The sequence below is a fragment of the Pinus tabuliformis genome, chromosome X (genome assembly GCF_031772625.1).
Source record: "Pinus tabuliformis cultivar Carrire ecotype Pingquan chromosome X, CPIR1, whole genome shotgun sequence".
NCBI classification, from domain to species: Eukaryota; Viridiplantae; Streptophyta; class Pinopsida; order Pinales; family Pinaceae; genus Pinus; species Pinus tabuliformis.
In genome coordinates this window covers 1536017274-1536040916 of record NC_142308.1, presented here as the reverse complement: position 1 = coordinate 1536040916, position 23643 = coordinate 1536017274, and the positions used below count along the sequence as shown (strand labels likewise).

Genomic DNA, 23643 nt, shown 5'->3' with positions numbered 1-23643 from the left:
AACCAAAGTTTTGTTAATAAAAGTTGTTAAATGCTTTTGATTCATTCTCAAATCACTGGGAGAGAATCATAGTTTTACAAACTAGAACCAGATTTCGAACAAAACTATCTATCACACTGGGGAAACCAAAATTTTCTTAATAAAAATTATTAAATGCCTTGATTCATTCTCAAATCACTGGGAGAAAATCATAGTATTACAAACTGCAACCAGATTTTGAATAAAACTATCTATCAAACTGGGGTTCAAATTGAAACTAGATCAAATCAGATTGAACCTGATTCAGTGAAACAAAATTGAAAAGAAAACATAAAATAACCAGAGAAGCTTGTAAGTTGGAAACGTTAACAACTTACATTCATCTAATACTGCTTCTCCAAATGCTGAAGATCTTACTAGTAGATATTCTCTTTTTGTTTTCAAATCATCGGAAAACTGCCTCAAAGGGATAGGTAGGAAATTCTTACTATGAAAATAAGATTCTTCTCCACTGGGGAATTTCTTGATTTGACCTAAGACTTCTCTTGGTAAAGATGGCGTCGCTAATTCATATAAAAGAGGAGAGGAAGCTACTACTATAGTCCTTCGTCCTTGAAGGTTGTTGAGTTTTTCTTCACCAGCAGGACAATCACTGTAGACTCCTCTGTGAGGCTCTTTTGTCATGTCTGAATTGGAAGAAGATTCATTGTGTATACAAGAGTTGGTCATCTGAAACTGCTGGGGTAACAGCTCATGAATTTTAGGGATTAAGTTTTGGTCATTATACGGGGTTTATTTATATGGGCAAGCATTTGGGTTTTTTGGTTTGAATATTTATCCTCCCATGCTATGGGTACGAATGCCAGTGCAATCAACGGTTAGGGGTTGGACTTGTATGGAGCGTTCTAGAAGCGTCTCATATATATATATATATACATACAATGTCACATGGTTAGGGTTCAAGTTCAGATTCGACAATGTTTAGGTTCAGTTTGAGTTCGAACTTTCGGATGAGATTATATATATATATATAGGATAAAATTGTAAGAAATCAACATCAGTAAACATCAAAAATGTTATAACAGACATGGAAACTGCAAGGATAAATTACAAGCTTGAGTTGTGACATGAGCTTATGAGTTTTGATCTGTGAACTTGGTCAATGATTACGAGGTTCGATGAAGTTCGCCGAACCTCAACTTTTTTTTAAGATTCGCCAAAATTCGAACCTCAAGGTTAAAGTTCGATGAACCTTGTGACATAGTATATATATATGCCAAATTAGTTGCAAAATATATCAAAACATGCATACTTGTACATAAATCAAAATAGAAATGGCATCCATAGTACATTAACGATTAATTATTCGAGCATCACCCATCTAGAATCTAGATTCTTCTCCTCTTGTCTAACCTTTGCCTCTAACTCAATTATCTAGGGACATTAGTCAACATTGCCAATTTTGATCAAATTTCATAATTCAGGCCTTAATCCATGGTAGAAAAAGCTTAGCATGCCTGATCAATGATTTTGACTTGAGTGAAGGGTACATTTGTAAAGGCCGTGACAAAGGAGTTTAACAATCAACACCACCAACACCGTCCTACATATAGGGTCTGGTGCTCTTGATTAAATGTCAATCACATACCCTCATACATGATATAATTTAATAAAATGACACAATCTCATTGATCCTACAATCTTGAAAATTGTGAAGTCTGCTGAATTTTGAATGCGATATAAAATTCTATTTTCTCCATATGAAGTCCGACGAGGTTGGAACTACTCTCAAACAACCTGATCCATTTCATGGCAATGTTTAAAATTTAAGTAAAAGGTGTCATTTTTACTTTAAGAAATTAGCATTACCATTAGAGAACATCTAGAAATCGTCTAGGGAGCATGAAGGGAACACCTTGGGAGTGTCTAGGAAGCACGATTCCTCACATAGTGGTTCAAAAATTCCAAGAACCGTGCAAATCCAACCGGAAATGTGGTTCTATTTTTTGGAGGGTAGTTCCAAGTGTGCTTCACTTGCAGTTCCCCAGTGTGCAGTTCCAGGATTTGGTGGATGAGGGGGCGGATAGTTTCTGCAACATTAATGCATATAACAAAATGGAACCAAGTGCAATACACATCATCAACAAAATACATAATCAACAAGACTTTAAATGCCCTCTAGAGTAAGTCCATCGGGGGGCAACTCAATTGGAGATCGTTGTGTTATGAAATATTATGTAAACCATGAGATTCAAAATTCAAATCCCCGTGGGTCAAGCCAACCAAAATAAAAATGGCCTCCAGAGTCCAAAAACAATGTTACAATTCAAGCTATTGGTTACTTACCTACTATAAATCACTATTCAACATGATCACTCGTCAAACTCATAACCACTACTAAACATAGGATCATAACCTGGAGCTATATAAACGTCATTTTGCTTAGAAACCAAAATAGACTCCTCTGTAACCTCAATAGCAATAGCAGCAACCACCTAAAAACGCTTTTTTAAGAAACCACCTTAAAAATAAATTGATTTCTTTAGAAACCACCTTAAAAAACCACCCACACGTCCCCCTCCTCGTCACGTGTGCCTTTTTATAAACCGGTCTGGTTTGTAGCAAATTGACCGATTCAAACTAGTTGGTACTAGTAGATAACAAACCGGCCAGTTTAGTACCTAAGCAGTTTCCAAAACCAGATTTATGTGCCAGTTCATTACCTCGACCTTGCTGACCGGCCAGTCACCGATTCAGACTGGCCGATTTTTAACACTATGGAGAAAATGTCGATATGATTTCATCTACCCCGTGAAAATGGTTGTGGAATTTGTATTTTGTCATGCCATCCCAAACTTCGGCTTTAGAGTTTTTAAATAACTTGATAGATTTTAAATAACTTGATTCGTCTTAATTTGTTTTATAAAAGGGATAAACCAACCAACCAGCCCAACGCCCAAGTAACTCGACTGTTATCATCTATTTCTGATTCTGACAGAGGTTCAATCTATCCAGGTCTGTTTCTGGCAGAATATTCCATATATCTATCTAATCAAAATTTGCCCCGCCCTTCCGTTGAAGGGAACTCAGAGCGTTCGACTCTTCGTCAGCAAGTCAAACTCAGCAGCTACAAGAGCGACGACCCCTGACACACGAGTACAGGTTATTCGCTGCCGGACAAATCCAACTCTCGAGCCGACAGAAAAACTCACCGCCGCCAAATGTAAATGTCATAAAGGAAATATCAAAAAAAAAAAAAAAAACCTCACACACGAGTACAGGTTATTCGCTGCCGGACAAATCCAACTCTCGAGCCGACAGAAAAACTCACCGCCGCCAAATGTAAATGTCATAAAGGAAATATCAAAAAAAAACCTCATTTTAAATCATTTTCACTCCTAAGTCCGAGTCAAACTCTTAAAACACTCCGCCCTGGCCCTGTTCGTTAGTTTGGCGTAGCATTTTCAACATCGAATTTTGTTTAATCGTTAATAATGTACTAGAATTTCTAAATTTCTCTGTTTCTGAGAGCAGTAGTCTAACTAGACTGCTTTTTTACCTAAAAATTATAGAAATTTTAGCAATATTTTGATAAAATTTGGCAGGATTTATATAAATCCTGGTTACAGTTCTTAAACTTCAAAATTTTAGGTGTCCCAGAGGTTTTTAATGATGCTGAATCCATTTCCGCCATCAAAAACATGACTCAAACAATGCTGCTACTACAAAAAAATCTTTTCCACACGCAATTCCTCCATTTCCTCTGCCTTGGTAGACAACGCCTTTCTGATATAGTTCTGTTTGGCGAGACATATGTTCTTTAGATTACATGTATTAGCTTCCGGGAAAAAACAAAAGTACGGTTTTCTTTGTCATAATTGGCAGCACAAACCGGTTCAGGAGGCCCTCAGCTTTCGTAAATTCTGTACACTTTTCTCCTGCGGAAGCCCTATATAATATATATTTTTTCCAGCAAATAGGAAAGATCTAGTTCATTATCATCATCTAGTAAAACTCTGACCAAAAAGCACTTGTCAGTGCTATTTTTTTGCTGGTTTGCTGTTGTTTTTGTGAAATCAGAAATATATACCCTCTTTTAGTTACAAGGTTTTTATTTTGATGGCTTGGAGTTACTGGGGCATTTCAAGGTTAGGTTAGATGTTTTTTATGTTGATTACGTAAATAAAAGTGAAATCATAAAAAAAACAACCAGCAATTTTCAGAAACTGTCTTTTCGAGTTACAAGGCTTTTTATTTGAATGGGTTGGAGTTACTGGGGCTATTAAGGTCAGGTTAGATGCTTTTTATGTTGATTAGGTAAATAAAAGTGAAAATATAAAAAACAGCCAGCAGTTTCTAGAAACTGTCAGGAAACAGCTTGAGCGTTTTCCAGTTACAGTTGACAACTACTGAACTGTAACTCATCAAAAACAGCCAGCAGTTTCTGGAAGCTGTCAAGAAACAGCTCAAGCGTAATCCAGTAATGGTTGGAAACTACTGACCTGTTCTAGTATCACAGAAACTTTTGCAGGACGGTTTCCAGTAAAGCATTTCATGCCCATGAGAAATGGTTTCCAGGATTGATAGATAGTTACCCAGAGAATTTTGTCTGTTAAACAAATTATCATGCCCATGAGAAATGGTTTCCAGGATTGATAGATAGTTACCCAGAGAATTTTGTCTGTTAAACAAAGAATAATTGAGTTGGAGATTTACTATTTGTTATCCAGTTTAAGAGATAACAATCTCTCTACGTTTCAGAAATTGGCAATAAAAAAATACGGTATTTTGTTAAGAAATCAATCTTCCTCTCCCATAGGTGTAGAACTACAAGCCCACAATTAACTTTTTTACGATTCTTGCAACATCTTAAGCAGCAGTTGAAAGATCAATCCACTTTGACCCGTGATCACTATTAAGAAAACCATGGAGCTTTTTACTTCTAGTTGAAATTCTCCTCTCTGTCATCTGGCTTACAGAATGTCGGTCCTTTCTGCATGAGATAGACAATACAGTGTAAGTCTGGGTTCATGAGTCATGTGTAGATGCTCTAATGAAATTGAGTTAAATATAGACAAATGCATTCATAGGGTATCTTTATCAACATGGCAATATTTGAAGGATTCATAACTTACAAAATTACATCATAGATATGCTTGCGACGCTTTCCAATTTCATGAGACTTGAACCAATTCTTAGTGAACTGGAAAACCATCACAATTATACTTGACATAAGTGCCTTGTCCAAGCAACAGAAGGCAGTGAAGATAAAAAGTGAAAGACGTGAAGATACTCACAAAATAAGGATAACAGCCTTCACAAATGCTAAAATTCTTTGGAGCCTGTTTCAAAAATTTATCAACAAAATGCAGCAGGAAAACACCACAGTCATTACCATTTGTCTGCTGAGGCACCTGAAATGCCGGTCATATTGGATGTTTAGATGCAAAAGCTTCTTACACAGATACAAAAAAATTGACAGCAGAAATATTTTAGCCTACTCCAGACAGATGTATCAAGCCCAAGAATGTATTACTTCAGGAACCAAGAGAGGGATCTCTGCAATAATTTTGTCACCATCCTCCCTTCCATCCTCTTTATGAAGGTCTATGAGGAACCTGGAGAAATTACATGAAAGCTCTCTTGAGCTGACTTATAGGAAAAGCTAAATGATGATCTGCTACATGCAACTGTTAAATCATAAATGACTTATTCTGTGCTGTTAATCCTGAAAATGATATTTAATCATTAAATGATAAACAAAACTCGAATCACCATAGATTTGATTTTTTACACATTGGCGAGAATCAATCTTTTCGAAAAAAGTAGAAAACAAAATGATAATTTGCAAGAGAAAGAGTGGATCTGATACCAATTAGACAGACAAGGAAAAAAGAAAAAAGATCTCCAAAGAGTTGAAATTCACTTTCTTATCAATGGTTCAAGCCGGTTTGGGTCGGCTTCCTTCAGTGAATCCAAGAGCAACATACATGGTGTTCTTGCTTCCGAACTGAGATCCTCCCCAAAATGACAGAGAATCAAAAGATTCCAATGACCCCTACAGAAGAAGGCAGAAGCTAATCAGACATCCCTTCTACAAAAGACAGCATTAATCCACTACTGCAAGGTCCTGGACCAAGTACAACCTTGCATTATAACTTCTAAATAAATTCTAGCACAGAAAAGACGAGAGAACATGAAGCTCCATCTAAAGACAGCAACTAATTATGGAGAAGCGAATAAATCTTAAGGTACCAGTGAACAATTGGAATGAAAACATATTGTTTGGTAAAAATGCGTTTTGCTTTTGTCCATTTCAAGACATTCAAGGATAGTGCCTCTTCCAGGTACATCGAAAACCATAAACAATCCAGGTAAGTACATGATTCCCGTTTGTGCTTGGGAAGTTTCTTCCATATATGCCTGCACAATGTAAGGAACAGAAACAATTTCACTGTCTAATATTCAATCTCTCATTACTTTTTCATTAGCAACATTTGGCAAAAATACTCTTCCTAAAGGATACAAAACATGGGAAATGACATAAATTTTAGTCTTCATTTGGTAGATCTGCAGTACTTAACGAATTTTACCGAATGTACTATAGCTCTGGGGAAAATGCCAGATATTCTATATCTGGTGAGTTAAATTTCTTTCAAAATCAAGTCAACAACTGGCATCTTTCAAAAAAATGCCAATGCAAATGCAAGAATGAACAACAAGAATTGACATCACTGAAAAAAAATGCAGAAGCAAATTAAATGCAAATGCAAGAATGAAAAATGCCTTTGTTGAAAGACAATCCTTAAAGAGGGAACGTCACCCCAATAGGAATCGCATCCACTCAAGCAAGAATGAATCATGTTAGTTTCTAAAGGGCTGCCAAAGGAAACCCTAAGAAGAAATGTTCAGGAGCATATAATATTTTCTGGGACTTCGCAAAATTGCAGGGATGCATAACTAATAACCAGGCCAAACATGAAAAGATTTTCAATAAAATCTGCGGTAAATATATGTCTGGAATTAAATTGTCAGAAAGTAATGTTTCTATGGAATTCTAGACTAATTATTGGCTTCCTTTCAAAGAAACCATGCTTGCCATCCTATAAGGCATTTGAAATGAAAAAGAAGGAAGTTAAAAATTTCAAGGAGGTTAGGCTCTGGCCTGTTAAAAGACAAGTGAACCCAACCGTCGTTCTACTGGCTGACCGAGTAACTGAGGATGGATCCTTTATGCAAATTAACAGATTCCCCTCTAACCTTAAGGATATAGATAAAGATAAGCAGTGTTCCACGGGGATGCATCTCCCAAGGTGGGGGTTGCTTTCCCCATGTTTTCCACGCTCGTGGGACGAGGGGACTGTTGATTCTTCATGATATTCTAGTCTGATAATTACTTCCAATAATCTTTTAATTAATTCTTCTTGTGTCACATTCATCATTAAGCAATTATACATAGAAAATCTCAACTGTTACACAATAATGACAGTGGAATCATGAAGAGACAGCCAAACACAAGAGATGCAAATTTTTACCCTGGGAAAACCCTAACTAGGAAAAAAACCAGCAGTCTTTTCTTCGGAGAAATTCAGTTTATCAAAAGTACATTATGAGATTTATAAGATAACCTGGAAATTCCAAGGGTTTAACCAACCCTTCTTCCATGAACAGCATCCTCTCAAGGTCTTGGCCCTTCTTCTATGTCTATAGCCATCTCTTAACTTCATGTCTTTGGTTCTGAGGCCTCATGTAACAGCATTCTAGGGCTTTGGCCCTCCTCAGACCCAAAATTGAGGCTCTCGGCCTCCTCCAGGGCTCCGCCCTCTCAGAACAGATACACAAACAACAGACCTGAGGGCTTTTGGCCTTATACAAACAGATAACTCCACCTTTCAATTTTTTCCTCAGAACAAACATAATTCGTCCTCAAATTCTGCCTCAGATGGTCTCCTTTCTTGCAAGTGTCGACAGATAGATAGTGATCCAAAATTGTTGAAGATGATGGCTCAAATGAGAAGGGCTAATGCCCTTTTTATAGTGTTCCAAGGTGCGCCAAGAGATGGGTCATAAAGCTGGGCCAACTTGCCTTTTTGGAGGAAATTTAAATTTATCTTTTAAAGCAGACTTGAACACATTTGAATTTCAACTTTTCATTTTCATTTTGTGGGCTATGTAGCTGGGGAATAGTTTCAACAAGGACACCTAGCGAAACATTTCCCCACATCCCCCTTTTGGGGAATGTCAAAGAAATGGAAGGAAAAATGTTTCCCCAGAGTGAGGGGCGTGTTTCCCCAAAATGGGTGCTTGTAGGCATCCCCCTTGTTGGGGGTAGGGGATGTGTGGATGTCTCCTCTGAATTTTGCCTAAAAACAATAATGTGTAAGTCGGAAAGCTTGATATTCAACCCTAGGATTTTATTAGTTCTATGTAATTAATGGTAATGTTAAATTCAAAGAGTAAAAGGATAACAAATTTCATCCTTTTGCTTAAACTTTGAACATTACCATTAAGGGTTTTAGGATGTTTCAAAGTAGTTCCAACCTCGTTGGATTTCTATGGAGAAAGTAGAATTATAATTCCCACTTAAAATCCACCAACTTATAAGTTTTTACTTTTAGGTTTTCAAGACTCGTAGGGATTGCAACACTTCCATTGGATTCTATCATGTTTGAGAATATGGAACTAGCATTTAATCAAACGCACCAAGCCCTCTACACACTGTTGATTTTTCATGATCTTCTAGTCTAATAATTACTTTCCAATGATTTCTTAACTAATCCATATTATCATTAAGCAATTATGCATAAGAAATCTCAACAATAAAACAATAATGATAATAGGATCACGAAGAGACAACCAAACACGGGATACAAATTTTTACCCTCAAAAAACCCTAACTAGGGAAAAACCCAGCAATCTTTTATTAGGAGATATTATTCAATTCATCAAAAGTACAATTTGATTTTCCCAGTCAAAATAGGTCAAATTGATCACAAAACCCAATAAGTGAAACTTGGTCAAACAAACCACCTTTTCGACCTCCTGCAACTTGGTCAAAGTCTGGTCAAACAAGTCAAATTTCAGCCTCCTCCAATTGCCTCGAAAACCCTAGTCAATTGCAATCAAACTACCCATAAATAGATTCAGTCAATTGACTAAAATCCTAGTGAAACTGAACATAAATAGTCTTGGTCAACACAAGTCAAATTGTTGTCTTCTCTCTCTCCTTCACATGTGTGAACAGAGAACAGATGGTTTTGGTGAGATCCGAATTGTGTCAAGTGGAGAAGGCCAAGTGACTCATTTATAGTGATCTAAGGTATCCCAAGGGGCACTCTCTTAGTATTGGGCCAACTTAAACAATTGGATCCAGCGTCACATTTTGGAGGCAAAATTTAAATTTTTTAATTCTTCTTTTTCAGTTTTCTTGAGGGTCAACTTGTAGTGAAGAATATTGGTTGCAACTAACAAAATTCAACACTCCCCCATCACAAGAGAGGTATTCTCTTTGACTTCCTCAGATGTACATTTTGATGAAAAAATTCTCCATCCCAAGAAAATATTGAATGAGCTAGCTATGTTGATGTATCCATCCACTACATCTGGAAAGCATCTTGCATCAACATCATGCAAAGGGATCTAGTCACTCACTAGTCACATACCCTTGTGACTGGATCTAATCACCTACTAGCCAAAACCCATCGCAATATGGCCAGAACCTTTTGACCACGTTCCAATAAGACTAGTCCTGGGTCACCAGCTCAACAATTCATCACTTGGAGCCATGTCAAGAACCCCCTGACCAATGGTCAAACCCAGGGTCTATTTACTACTCCCACATGTCTCACATTCTATTGAATCGTAAAATACTTGCCCAATGTTTTAAGGCACTCACTCAACCCACTAGCCAAATAACCATTGGCAATATTGTCAGGTAACCCCTGACTGGGGGAGCACTCCAGCCCTTGATGCTATTTGGGCCAATCTCCAAGCCACATTATATGGCTCCTAGTCAATACCCTTAACCTAGGGAATCTTCACCCCTTGATGCTACAACATCAACACTCCCTTTAACCAAGGGAAACATTCTCAACCACTCCAAGCTTGTCCCTAAAGTATACAAACTTCATCTTGAGACAAAGGCTTTGTGAGAATGTCAACAACTTGCTCGTCCATAGAAATGCATTGGAGCCTCACTGCTCCCTTCTGTACCATGTCTTGGATGTGGTGGTACCATGATCTCAATGTGCTTCAACCTGTCATCATAGTCGTCTCCTGCACCTGATCAAACAATCCTGCGAGTAGCTTCCAAAGCCACACTGCTCATAACTCGTCAAACTAGTTGCAATATACTCGGCCTCTGCAGTCTCAAGTGCGACGGATGTCTGCTTCCCACCCATCTAGGATATCATAGCACAATCCAAACTAAATCATCATCCTGATGTGCTCTTCTTGTCTTCAACACTATCTGCCCAATCTGAATATGCATATCCCTACAACTGTACTTCATTTGAGATATGTACCATGTCGATACCTTCAACACATGTTGTGCCGCAAGCCTTGGCTAAACCATAAGTTGACCAGTTTCCTTCACTGGATCCATCACCACAGCTGCTTTTTGGTCACCCTAATTGGGTGGTCCTTCTAACACAAACAGATCTTGTTGTGGCAACCCCGGTTGCTCCCTCTACCACTTAGCTTCTTCAAATTAGATACCGTGGGAGTGGCCATGGACTAGTTGTCCATCATCCCAAACCTTTGAAAGATCGTACTAATATGCTTCCTTTGACCAAGGGAGATCTCACTCGACTTTTGCCACACTTCTAGTCCCAAGAAGTAATGTATTTAACCAACATCCTTCATCTTGAACTCAGAGGTCAACTCCCTCTAACACTGAAGCAGGGCTTGACTACTCCCTCTATTACATAAGCAAATACTCCTACTATTGTTGCTCCCTCTGTCACGTGAGTCCTTCTGCTCCCATTAGAACACGGGATATGATAACAAGATCAATAAAGACTCATCAAATATCCATCAATTCGAGAATACCATGCCCGAGATCCACACAAAACATTCTTCAATCTGCAAACATGATATTTCCTCTCATGTAACTCAAAGCCTTGAGGTTGCTCTATGTACACTTCTTCCTCGATTAATCCATCGAAGAAAGTGGTATTTACATCCATCTGATGTAACCTTCAACAAAAGCAATAGAAATAAAAGTTCTAAAAGAAATGTACCTGACAACTGGAGCAAATCCCCATAGTCCTCTCCCTCTTCCTAAAGAGAATCCTCACAAATCTAGCTTTGTACTTCTCTATGGTGCCATCTACCACATACTTAATGTTGTAGATCCACCTGGAAGTCACCACTGACTTCTCTTTGGCACAATTTTCTCCATCATATCCTTCAAACTTGCTGGCCAGATTACTCCCTCTAAACTAGGAGCTCTTTCGGTCATCAAGCATGGTTCTAGATGTCAGTACAATTTCTCCCTCTTGAACACAAATCACTCTAGCTGAGTTTATGCCCGATCATAGAAGAATCCTCTTGCCACAAGCTTTGCTTTGTTTTTCCCGATGCTTCCACTTGCTGCCAGAACCTTGGCAGCCTTCACGATGTATCTGCAACCCTCATTAGGAGGTCATGGAAGAAACGATTATAACCAAGCAAAAGATATGACGACAAGACGCTGACCCAAAAATAAAGCAATAATGAAGAAATAAAGATATAAAGAAATCGTCTTTTGATCTGAGGATTGTAAGGAATTGTCAACTCTCTCTTGATCCTTGCCTTCATGTAGAAATCATTGAAATTCATCATTCTCATCCTCATCGTCAACTCCTAATGCATGTTGCTTGCCTTTCCTTCCTAGCATGAATTGTATGAGCTAGGGTTTCTCCATCCACAAGTTTGTCCATCTACACCAAAGACTCAACTGCAAGTTAATGGCATTTAAGTGCATACTCCTACTAGCACTCAGCGTTCTTGATCATTGTTGATCACGTTCTAAGGTTTCACAAACCCTTAATCAAGTCATAACCTTCAAGTCATCTAGGGTTTTTATAGAATCCTAAGTCTATCAACTCTTCCAAGAGGGGGCATTTTAGCACAAGTGTTATGACTCTTCCTGCTTTTAATTTTCAATCTACTTATCATATCTCAGTCGATGCAATTTCAACAACATATACAAGGCATCACATACTTGTACAAGACTTATGGCAACATTCTTCTTTCAGATCAGCCTTCTTTTAGCAAGTGCCTTGAACTAGACCTCATTAGTGACAACATTCTTGATTCTACCTCTAGATGGCTTCCTAAACAAGATTCAACACAGTCCTTTGAAGTTGTCTAAACAGGCCTAAACATAAGTCATTGTTTAAGCTTCTACTCGGCTTTATCTTGTACTCAGTCTCAGTCCCTTCTCCAGGCCTAAACATAAGTCATTGTTTAAGCTTCTACTCGACTTTATCTTGTACTCAGTCTCAGTCCCTTCTCCAGGCCTAAACATAAGTCATTGTTTAAGCTTCTACTCGACTTTATCTTGTACTCAGTCTCAGTCCCTTCTTCACTATAAACTTTTGAATGCCCTTGACTTGACCATATCTGCAAGTAGAAATCAACACATTGATTATGCTCTATGATAGAGGTACAATTTGAACTTGGGTTTGCATTTTCAAACCTGTTTGCACTTTCAAAGGTATAGTTTGCACTTAAGTTTGAGGTACTCGTCTACTTGTTTAATCCTCCAAGATTCACCTTGCAAGATTTTTCAAATTTTGAGAGAATGGTTTTATACCCTTCAAAGAGAAAGCATACTGAGATTACTTCCTTCAAACTTTGTTGAAGCCTTACTTCTTCAAACAATGATAAGTGTCAATCTGAGAACTAGGAACTAGAGATTAGCTCCCTCTAGTTCTGGCTTCATTGAATCAAACAATCTTCCAATCTATTATGAAAAGAATTAAGTGACGACACCAGAGTAGTATAATTTATTTTCAATAGCATATGCAAGGTATCAATCAAAAGCTCTATATACACGGTTGCTAATAGACTTCATAATCATTTTATAATGAAGAGTCTTTTCTACAATCTAAGGTTTACAAGTATGGATTACAATTCTAGGAAGCATCAAACCATGCTACTTAAACCTCCTTAAATAGATTTTAGAAGACCTCCTACACAAAAAGACAACTTCACTGGTTTCTTCACAAGTTTGGGGTATTTTAGTTGCTTTTACCCTCTGAACTAAGGCTTCTCGGCTTCCTTGCTCTTGAACTGAGGCTCTTCGACCCTCCTGGAACTAGGGCTGATATTATAGGCCATTTTGTCACATCTGGTCAATAGGCCTACAAACTGGATCAATCAACATCCATGAACACCTTGTCATCATCCCTACACAAATCCCTAAGCATGACTCTCCCAAATCCCTGCGTTTTTGGGTCTAACTGCTTCATCTCAGTGCTTTTAAGGCCCAGCGCACCCTGGCCCTTTAGGGACCTACATTCAGCAGTAGGTTGCCCAATTTTGCACCAGCGTTGATCAGCAACAGGTTGTCCCTTGTTAGGGGTGCGTTGATTCTAGAAATTCAGGAAAAATAAAAAGAATCTCGAAGCTTCCTCTTCCAGATGCTTCCAATAGTTTTTACAACCATTTACCTTAGATAAGAACTTTGAATCCAATCTGATCCTACCTTGGAGACTTCACCTCCTATCCCTTGAGCTCATCCTCCCATCAAGAGTGGATCTCAAGCCTAGATTGGTACATGGATAAGAATTCCTAAACTACCACACTCTCCTATAAATCTATAGAGTCTAGACATCTACAACATCAGGGTTGGCTTTTGGAGGCTAGTCATACCCTCGTGTTGTTGTTTTGATCCTAAAAGAGTTATCATTTCCATGAATTAGGGTGACATTGAGGTGTGTTTTGTGACGAGGAAGGACAAGACATCTTGGGGAGATATCTACAAGATCAGCTTCCATTTTTGGTTGTAAACTCTCTCCATTTCATATTAATACAAAGAGTATACAATTTTCCTATGCGTTATGTTATTTTTACATTCATATGTTTCAATGTTATGTTGATCCATCGAATAAAGTGATTGGATAATGCTACATAGATGTCATAGATCTTTGGCTTGCGTTGATTGTTTGTGCAGGTTCTAATTATAGCGATCGAAGCTACGATTGGAGCTTACAAGCCAAGAGGAGAGAAGAACTTGCAACAAATCACAAGTAAGCATCTTTCCATTCTCCAATTTCTCTCAGGGGAACTTAATATTTTTGTTTTTTGTTGTTCTAGGTCTAGGGAAGATACTTCTGTCCACAGTCGTAAATTCTGAATAACAGCTAAGGCCATTAGTAGAATCTCAACCAGCACTTCGACACAGACTTCTAAAACAAATTTGGTCCTAGAAATTCCTTGGGCTAGACCAATGATTCTTCCATGAATATCAAACCCAAAGGCACCTTTACTCAGTTGAATTTTGGTAGTTGTGTTCGGTATTCATTAATTGTATTAGCCCACAAAAGAAAAAGAAAAATACAAATTTGAACTTAAGTCAGTGAAATAAAAAGGAAGGAATTTAAATTTGAATTTATTTTGCCTCCAAAAGTTACAAGTCGGCTTAGTGAAAAGAGACACCTTTCGGGCTCCTTAAGCCGCACGAGCAAGCTAGTTTGCACATGTGGCTATAGGATTGAGATTACCTAGTTAGTTTTTCTGGACAGTGGACTGCAGGATGACCAAACTTCGAAGGCACTGCAAAAGACTTGTTGACTAGGGTTGACCAAACTTCTGAGGCAATTCTGAGATTTTCTAGTCAGTTTTTCTGGGCAGTGGATTGCAGGACGACCAAACTTTGGAGGAGTTGCAAAAGGCCTAAATTCAGCCTTGTTAACTAGGGTTGACCAAACTTTTGAGGTAATAGCAGGAACGCTAAAATGTTGGTATGTTTGACCAAGTTTGATTCATTTGTTTATGTGTGCAGTTTGACCTTGTTTGACTAGGAAACTTGTTGAATTGGACAATTTATCCTTAGAAAAATTTATTGGGTTTTTCCCTAGTTAGGGTTTTCCTAGGGTAAAATTTTGGTGTCTATTGTGCATTGTTCTTCTACAAGGTTGTTGGGTTTTTCCCTAGTTAGGGTTTTCCTAGGGTAAAATTTTGGTGTCTATTGTGCATTGTTCTTCTACAAGGTTGTTGGGTTTTTCCCTAGTTAGGGTTTTCCTAGGGTAAAAATTTGGTGTCTATTGTGCATCGTTCTTCTACTCTGATCTCTATTGTTCTATTGCATTTATGGTTGAAATTTCTAAAGTATAATTGCTTAATGATAAACTAGAATGTGCTAAAGTAATATAAATATCAATGGAAGTAATTATCAATTTTAGAAATTGCGTTTGTTTATATTGCACTTGAAAAATCAACATGTTGGCCTTTTCCTAGGCGTGAGATAACTCGATCTTGCTCTCAATCCTTTGAAGCCTCTCGACCCTTCCTCTCTAACCTATGGCCTACTCCTTAAGGCCTCGACTAGCCTTCTTACTACCTCGATTCAGTCAGTTTATCAACCTCAGGTCTTTAGGCCAACTTCTAGGGCTTTGGCCCTCTTTCCCAATATAAAACAAACCCTTGATCTCCTTAAAGGAGCAAACAATAGAAACTTCTCCTCCTTCCTAAGGTAGAGTCAAAACCATCTTTAATTGATCCTTTCTTGTTGATATGAGGTCTTGTTAATTTTAGATAAAACAATGGTATGTTCTATGCTTAACACAATTTACCTCAATGTTCCTTTAGCAGCCCAATAACAATATCCAATTATTTCTAGTAGCAATCACATTAACCATTAATCACATTGATAGTAAATGCAGATAGAACATAAAAACAAATACAAAAGACAAGCTAAGACAAGAGAACATCGGATTTCGCGGATGCCAGGGAAAAACCCCAATGTGGGGAAAACCCTTTGATCAAATCTTCTTATCATTATTCAACAGTTCAACGGAGAGAGAATACAAAAGTCAAATAGACGAGCCCAATACAAAGTCAAACTAGCCCTGTCAAATTCTACAGTCAAACTTTAGCCCTAACCAGAAAGGTAGCATTGGTCAAAACAGCAACAATTCTTCCTTGAAGTAGCTCAGTCTTCCTTGGTCAAACTCGCCCTGATTAGGAGGATAAATTCAGCCCAAAACAACTCGGTCAAACATGGTCAAAGGAGAGAAGACTATTGTAATTTTCTGCGGTGAAACAGTAGTCAAACCTGAAGTCAACGCAGGTCAACGAGCCCAAAATTCCTCGATTTTTGTGCCGAGCAATGCAACCTAAGAAAATTGAATCTTAGGCCCAAAAACCAAAGTCAAAGTCAGACAGGTGCACCTTGGTCAATGCTAGTCAACCATGTTCCTGAAATATGAAATTCGACCTATAAGCCCATAAAATCGTCCTCCTTGCCACACGTGAGAGAGAGAGAGAGGTTGCCCAAGCTATACAAACCAATTTGATGAAGAAAGAAGAATGTGTGAGTGATGGATGTCCAAATGAGGTGTGAGATGTCTTCTATTTATACAATTCTTTGTGGGTGAAGAGACATCCATTGGGCTTCTTGAGCTACATTAAGTTGAGGTCGACCTAAACAATTTGCACGTGTGGTCATAAATTCAAAATCACACTTCTGCTTGTCCGAATTAGATGATCTTTATATCAATCTTAGACCTCTCGAAAAGAGGAATCCAATGCAATCATCATCTCCATCAAATGAATTATCCTAAGGTGGAATTTGGCTCTAGTTGCCAATTTTAACACTCCCTCTCAACTAGGTAGAATTGCACCTGCCAATCCATTTGTCGTCATCATGCCATCCTTTCGTCATGCACCATCTCTGTCATCTCTGTTCTGCTCTGCTCTACTCTACTGAACCATGAAGTAATAATGAAGAAGAATTGATTGAAAGTGAGTCAAAAGACCTTACCACTCTCCACTTACAAAATTTTGTCCAGAGGTAGAACCTCAAATGTGTTGAGAAATATAGGGCATCAAGTATTAGGTGATTTCTCTTCAATTAGTAATTGTTTGTGATTGCTTTTTACTTCTTTAGATTAGGATCTTCATTTACTTAGGTTATTAGTGTTCTGCATCATCAAACAGCTAACGATGCATGAACATAAATAGGCAAGAGACACAGAATGTAGGCTATCAGCAAAGGCCAAAACCTCTCACACTGAGAGGAAAACACCCACAAATTCTTCTTATTGAGATTCCAATTGACGAATACCAAGACCACGACGCTTGACCTATTTGCCACTCCAAGGCCAAGACACAAGTTCTCTTGACAGTCAACCTTTTACTCCTTTCCTCTTCTCGATTCCTCTTCCACTTCGACCTTCTTAGCACCAAGACACTATCACCGCTGAGATCTTCTTAGTACTGAGATCCTATTCACTGTGGTAGCACAAAGATCCTTTGGTTGTGGTAGCACCAAAGTCCTCTTGTTGTGGTAGCACCAAAATCCTCTCATTGTAGTAGCCCTGAAACCTTATCACTGTGATAGCACCAGACTTATTTGTTGTGGAGGCACCAAGATATAGCACTGAAACATTTATTGTGATATATCACCGAAGTTCTGCCTTATTGATCTTCATTGTAATCCGTTTTCTATCTCAAAAAATTATGCAAAGAATATCCCTATGATCTATCTGAACTTCACTCTGAAATTTTCCAAAATTCTTTCTACAATAAGGCCGAGTTTCTGTACCCTTATCCAAGTTCTTTCACTGAATTTTGTCTCTGTAATTGTCATCTAAATTTCAAAGGTGATCGAACTGCTTGACTGTGGAATAGGCCGAGCTACCTGTTTATAGTAGTTTGTCCATGTCTATTAGCCGACATGACCATATGAAGAGTTGTGTCTCCAATTTAGGTGAGCCGACATAAGTTCTAAATTTCATCTTGAACCCGACTTGAGAAGGATAACTTGTGCTTGTCTTGGAGGGCTACTTGACACTCCTATTGACTTATATACATTTGTAACATGCCCAAGAAGGGTTCTTCATACATGACATTGACTCTCTTTGACTTTTATGACTAGATGACAAATCCTAAAGGCTCACAATGGGAGCCATCTAAAAATAAAATTCCTTGCTCATGAAACCCATGAGGCAAGCATTACAATAATAATTTTATTTTTCTTCTTTACATCATTTACATAAAATCACAATTACACATGTCATTATGAAGACTGAACCTAGTTACTTTCCAACACTCCCTCTTAACTAGGGAGGTATTCACAATGGTACTTGATCATTCTCAATCTAAATAATTTCTCATAAGAAGAATCAAATTGGTAACCCATCTGTATAGCACCATATCAACCAACATTGTCACATAGCAAGGCCTTGATTAACAAGTTTATCTCTCCACGAGATCTGAGCACAATTTTGGCAAGACTAATGATTTATAGACACCCTCATCATTGTCTCTCCCGGAACATACCCCACTCGGGTTCTCAGGGTGTGTTCGACCAGGTCTATTCTAATCTTGGATTCCCAGTCCTCAAAGAATATCGGTCCTCAACAACTACTCTTTTCTTGGATGCCCAAATACATCCTCAAAGAGCAACGGATGCCAGATGCTTACCCAATCCTCCATTCTGTCTTCCTAAGTGAAGACAAGAATGATGTTTCTATTTCTCCCTCTTCATTAGGGAGGACATATCTATTCCAATAAAGGAATGTACTCATTCCTACAGAAGGAATGTACCTAAGCTCCCTCTTGGCTTAGGAATTTTACAAGTTTCTTCCAAGTAAGAAACTTATTTCCAGACTCCCTCTTAATTAGGGACCTACAGCAACTCCTCGAGTGGAGGTGATGGGACAACCAACTGCTTGAAGAACGCCTCCTCACAATGTCATGATCTTCTTTTCGTTATCTAAGAGTCTTCATGTTTGAGACTTATACATAGGGCGCCGACCGTCCATCACTTTCATCCATGAGTCAGCCATGTCATCATCGAAAAGTGATCCATCTGTCCATATCTAGCCTTCATTCATGCCATGATGCTTTCTTCATGCCATGTTTACTTAAGGATCTTTCATCCTACTACATGTGCATTGGTGGTGGAAGACACCCATAGATCTTCCCTTGGCAACTCTACATAAACCCGTCCACATATTTGTTCAAAAATAAGGGAATGAACATTAAAAACACCATTAACTTTGTGATGGTTTTTCATCATGACATCTACAAATTTGCATCAGTGTCCTGCATACATATCAACACATCTCCCAAAGATATATATATATATATATATAGTCAAAGGCCTCATCCTTTTTCAAAATCTATTAGAGTCTTCATATTTTTCATGGAGATATCCTAGTCAAATCTATTAGACCAAGACACAAGTTCTCATGGCATTCAACCATTTGCTCCTTCCTCTTCTCGATTCCTCTTCCACTTCCACCTTCTTAGCACCTAGACACTATCACCACCGAGATCTTCTTACTGTGGTAGTACCGAGATCTTATTCGCTGTGTAGCATAGAGATCCTTTCATTGTGGTAGCACCGAAATCCTCTTGCTATGGTAGCATCGAAATCCTCTCACCATAGTAGCTGTAAACCCTTATCACTGTGATAGCACCAAACTTATTTGTTGTGGAGGCACCGAGATATAGCAATGAAACATTCACCGAAGTTCAGCCTTCTTGATCTTCACTGTAATCCGCTTTCTATCTCGGAAAATTATGCAAAGAATATCCTTGTGATCTATCCGAACTTCACTCTGGAATTTTCCGAAATTCTTTCTGCAACAAGGCTGAGTTTTTGTACCCTTATCCGAGCTCTTTCACTGAATTTTGTCTCTGCAATTGTCAGCCAAATTTCAAAGGTGATCAAACTGCTTGACTGTGGAATAGGCCGAGCTACCTATTTATAGTAGTATGTCCATGTATATTAGCCAACATGACCATATGAAGAGTTGTGTCTCCAATTTAGGTGAGTCGACATGAGTTTTATATTTCATCTTGAAGCCGACTTGAAGAAGGATAACTTGTGCTTGACTTGGAGGGCTACTTGACAATCCTATTGACTTATATACATTTGTAACATGCCTAAGAAGGGTTCTTCATACATGACATTGACTTTCTTTGACTTTTATGACTAGATGACAAATCCTAAAGGCTCACAATGGGAGCCATCTAAAAATAAAATTCCTTTCTCATGAAACCCATGAAGCATTACAATAATAATTTTATTTTTCTTCTTCACATCATTTACATAAAATCACAATTACACATGTCATTATGAAGACCAAACCTAGCTACTTTCCAACAAAATGATCCCAGATCGTCATAAGGAGTGTGATAGTACACGATGCATCCATCGGTAGTGCTATGATCCCTAAACACTTTTCCCAACTCATTGACCAGATGAGAGGTACTTCCTATGAGTCCTGAACTCCATGGGTAGGATGTATGTTGGGGCATCAGAAGGAGAAGGTGAACAACTCATCCTGCTCATATACCAAAAGAGAAGGTGAACCACTCATGCTATGCATATGTCAATCATAGGGAAAGGTGAACCACTCACACTACATACATGTGTCTGCAATCATAGGGGAAGGTGAACCACTCACCCTACACACATGTCAACCATCATGGGGTATCATAGGAGAAGGTAAACCACTCACCCTATGCACAGCACACCACGTAGAGGAAGGTGAACCACTCACCCTATGGTCACTCCCAATCCTCCAGGAGCTCCCAGAGCTCAATTTCCAAATCAAGCGGGACCCTCCTAGGAGGGTCTTTCCACAACTCCAAGCCTCTCAGAAGGCTAAGAATTTGACCTTCCCTGAGAGCTTCGTGAGAATGTCTGCGACCTGCTCATCCGTCTTAGTGTTGGAGCCTTATTGTTCCTCGTTGTACCATATCCCAGATAAAGTGGTACTTGATATCAATGTGCTTGGAGCGGTTGTGGAACACGGGATTATTTGAAAGGTAAATCCCACTTTGGTTGTCGCAAAAGATCACGATGGTATCCAACACGTGCTCAAATAGCTCGCTGAAGAGCTTCCTTAACCAAACAGCGTTACAACAGGCCATACTAGTAGCAATGTATTCGGCCTCGGCAGTGCTTAATGCAACTGATTTATGCTTCCTGCTCATCCGAGATATTGAAGCAGGCCCCAATGAGAAGCAACATCCAGGCGTGCTCTTACGATCCACCACACTGCCAACCCAGCGAGCATCATTATATCCATGTAGCCTCAAATTCCCGGCATTGTATCTCAAACCATAGTTGATTGTGCCACAGAGATATCTCAAGAGATTCGTGTACTACTGTACTCCCTATGCTAGGATGATATTGATATGGGATCAACTGGAACTGACTTCGGATCAGTAAGAGTGGTATAAGACACTCTTTATTTGGAACTGATTTCGGCTCAGTAAGAGTGGTATGAGGCACTCTCTTTATTTGGAATTGATTTCGGATCAGTAAGAGAGTGGCATGAGATACTCTTTATATGTGACTGACTTCTGGTCAGTAGAGAATGGTATGATACATTCTCTATCACTTCTTCTTCTTCATAGTTCAACAGAGCAGTGCAGGGCATTGCATTGATGGCAGAGAGTACAGACTAGCAAATGGAGTTCTCCCTAGTTGAGAGGGAGTGTTAAAATTGGCAACTAGGGCGAAACTCCATGTGGGTCATCTTATTTATGGTAGTTGATATTTTTCTTGGATTCCTCTCTTCGAGAGGTGTAGGATTGATCTAAAGATCATCCTATTCCGACATGTATTCATGGAGATATGAATTTATTTATGTTATTTGACAATTTGTGAAGGGCCAGCAACCAAATTACCCCAACTTATCCTCAACTTTGCATTATAAATAGAAGAGGTCTTCAAGTCATTTTGACACTCACATCTCTTGTGATCTCTCTCTCCACTCGTTTGGGTTTTGGTGGAAAGAGAGGTCTAGAAGAGAAGGCCTATACGTTGTCCTAAGGAAAAGCCCTATACACTATCCTAGAGGAGATCTAACCCTAGCCGCAAAACTAAAAGGAAGCCCTAGATGCTGTCAAAGAAAAAGGCTCCCATACGTAGTCAAGGAGGAAGTAAGTTGTTGTTCAGTGTTGCCTTAGCTGCTATCAAGAAAGGTCTAAGGCTGCCCTAGCCGCAGTCCTAAAGGAGGTGATCTAACCGTAGTCCAAGCAAGGAGACTTAGCCGCAGTTCATGAAGCCTAGCTGCAGTAGAAGGGAGAAGACCCAGCAGCTGTCTTATGAGGAGGTTTGTCTGTAGTTAAAGGAGACCGATTTGCTGTCTAAAGGAGCTTCAATACGCAACCCTAATCCGCAGCATAAGAAGGCCTAAAGCCGCAGTTAGAGGAGCCCTAAACACAGCTTGAAAGGGACCCTAGACACAACAAGGAGTGTGGACCTAGCCGCAGCAAGGATCTGTGTTAATGCCACATTGTTGTAGGTGACAACTTGGTCTAATTCAAGGTTGTTTGGGCATGACAGGGTTGCTCTTGAGCTCGATTTGAAGGGCCGAAGAAGCCGTTGAAAGGAGGAGTAAGGGACTGTAGTTTAAGGGTTGATTGGGGCATTGTTTGAAGGGACCAAAGTTACAGTCCACTGTTGGGCTAGGCCGCAGGCCATAGCCATCAGTTGGAGGCCTTTAAGTGTTGCGTTTAGAAGGATAGCAACCCTATAAGGCAGCGTGTAGTTGGAGGGACTATATGAAGGCTAGCCGCAGTCAATAGGTGGATTGTTGGATGTGTTTAGGGTGTTGTAGCACTCAGAGCTTGTGCCCTAACTAGTGACCAAGTCTACATGAAATGCACCAGTCCTTGCAACAGGTAAAAGGTGCAAGATTAGCAGCCTTGACATGATCAGTGAAGCAGCAAAGGAAGGAGAGTCTTATGGAAGAAAAGCCTCAATACTCTGGGTGATTGGTTGAGTTGTTCTAGGACTATCATCTGTTGTATAGAAATTTTCAGAAGATCTTTTGATCTCCTATTTGGCAAGTCAAGTATTGACTTCAAATCATTGTACTCTATCTCTTTCTCTCTGCTGAACTATTGAAGAATATAAGAAGAATTGATCAAGGGTTTCCCCACATTGGGGTTTGTCCCTGGTTTGTGCCACATCTTGTGTCCTCTTGTCTTGGCTTGTCTTCTACTGTTTATGTTTATGTTCTATTTGCACTTTACTATCATGCTAATGTGATTGCTATTCTGAATATTAAAATTGGGCTAATATGATAAATTGAAGTAAATTGCTCTAAGCATAAAACATACCAAACTTTAACACTTTGAACGAACATGGCTTGGATTGAACAATGGTACTCATAGCAGCTAAGTACCCTTGGTACATGTTCGGCTTCTTGCTCTCATGAAATGTCCCCCTTGGTGCAACATCTCTTTCAACATCTTCGAGAGTATATTTGAGCCACAAAGGTCTTGTCTTTGAAGTGGAGGTCTCACCAAGAGGTGGATCAATGGAATCCATCGAGCCTTCAACATTGGGCATCGAATTATCTGTCGAAGATTCATCCTTCTTTCCTGCATCATCATCATTGTCCTTCCTAGGGATAGGAAGATCTCTGACTTTCCCAAGGGTTGAATCTTCATCGAAGATGACATCATGACTTATTTCTACTT

At 39.0% G+C, this 23643-nt stretch overlaps 1 protein-coding gene across 3 annotated transcripts in view; it reads right to left on the bottom strand.

Moving 5' to 3' along the window:
- Positions 1-4606: 4606 nt before the first annotated feature.
- The window catches only part of LOC149145904 (uncharacterized), a 29669-nt gene continuing 10632 nt past the window's right edge, over positions 4607-23643 (bottom strand). Inside the window, exons 2-7 of one of the 3 annotated variants that reach the window (XM_089450037.1) lie at positions 6235-6402; positions 5906-6037; positions 5516-5597; positions 5277-5393; positions 5115-5182; positions 4607-4972 (exon numbers count right to left, since the gene is read on the bottom strand). In XM_089450037.1, coding sequence (XP_089306163.1) covers positions 4849-4972; positions 5115-5182; positions 5277-5393; positions 5516-5597; positions 5906-6037; positions 6235-6402 — 691 coding nt within the window. In that variant the 3' untranslated portion in view covers positions 4607-4848. Of the gene's footprint in view, positions 4973-5114; positions 5183-5276; positions 5394-5515; positions 5598-5905; positions 6038-6234; positions 6403-23643 lie in introns of those variants that run through there. The other 2 variants (XM_089450038.1, XR_016264981.1) reach the window with 2 other exon arrangements.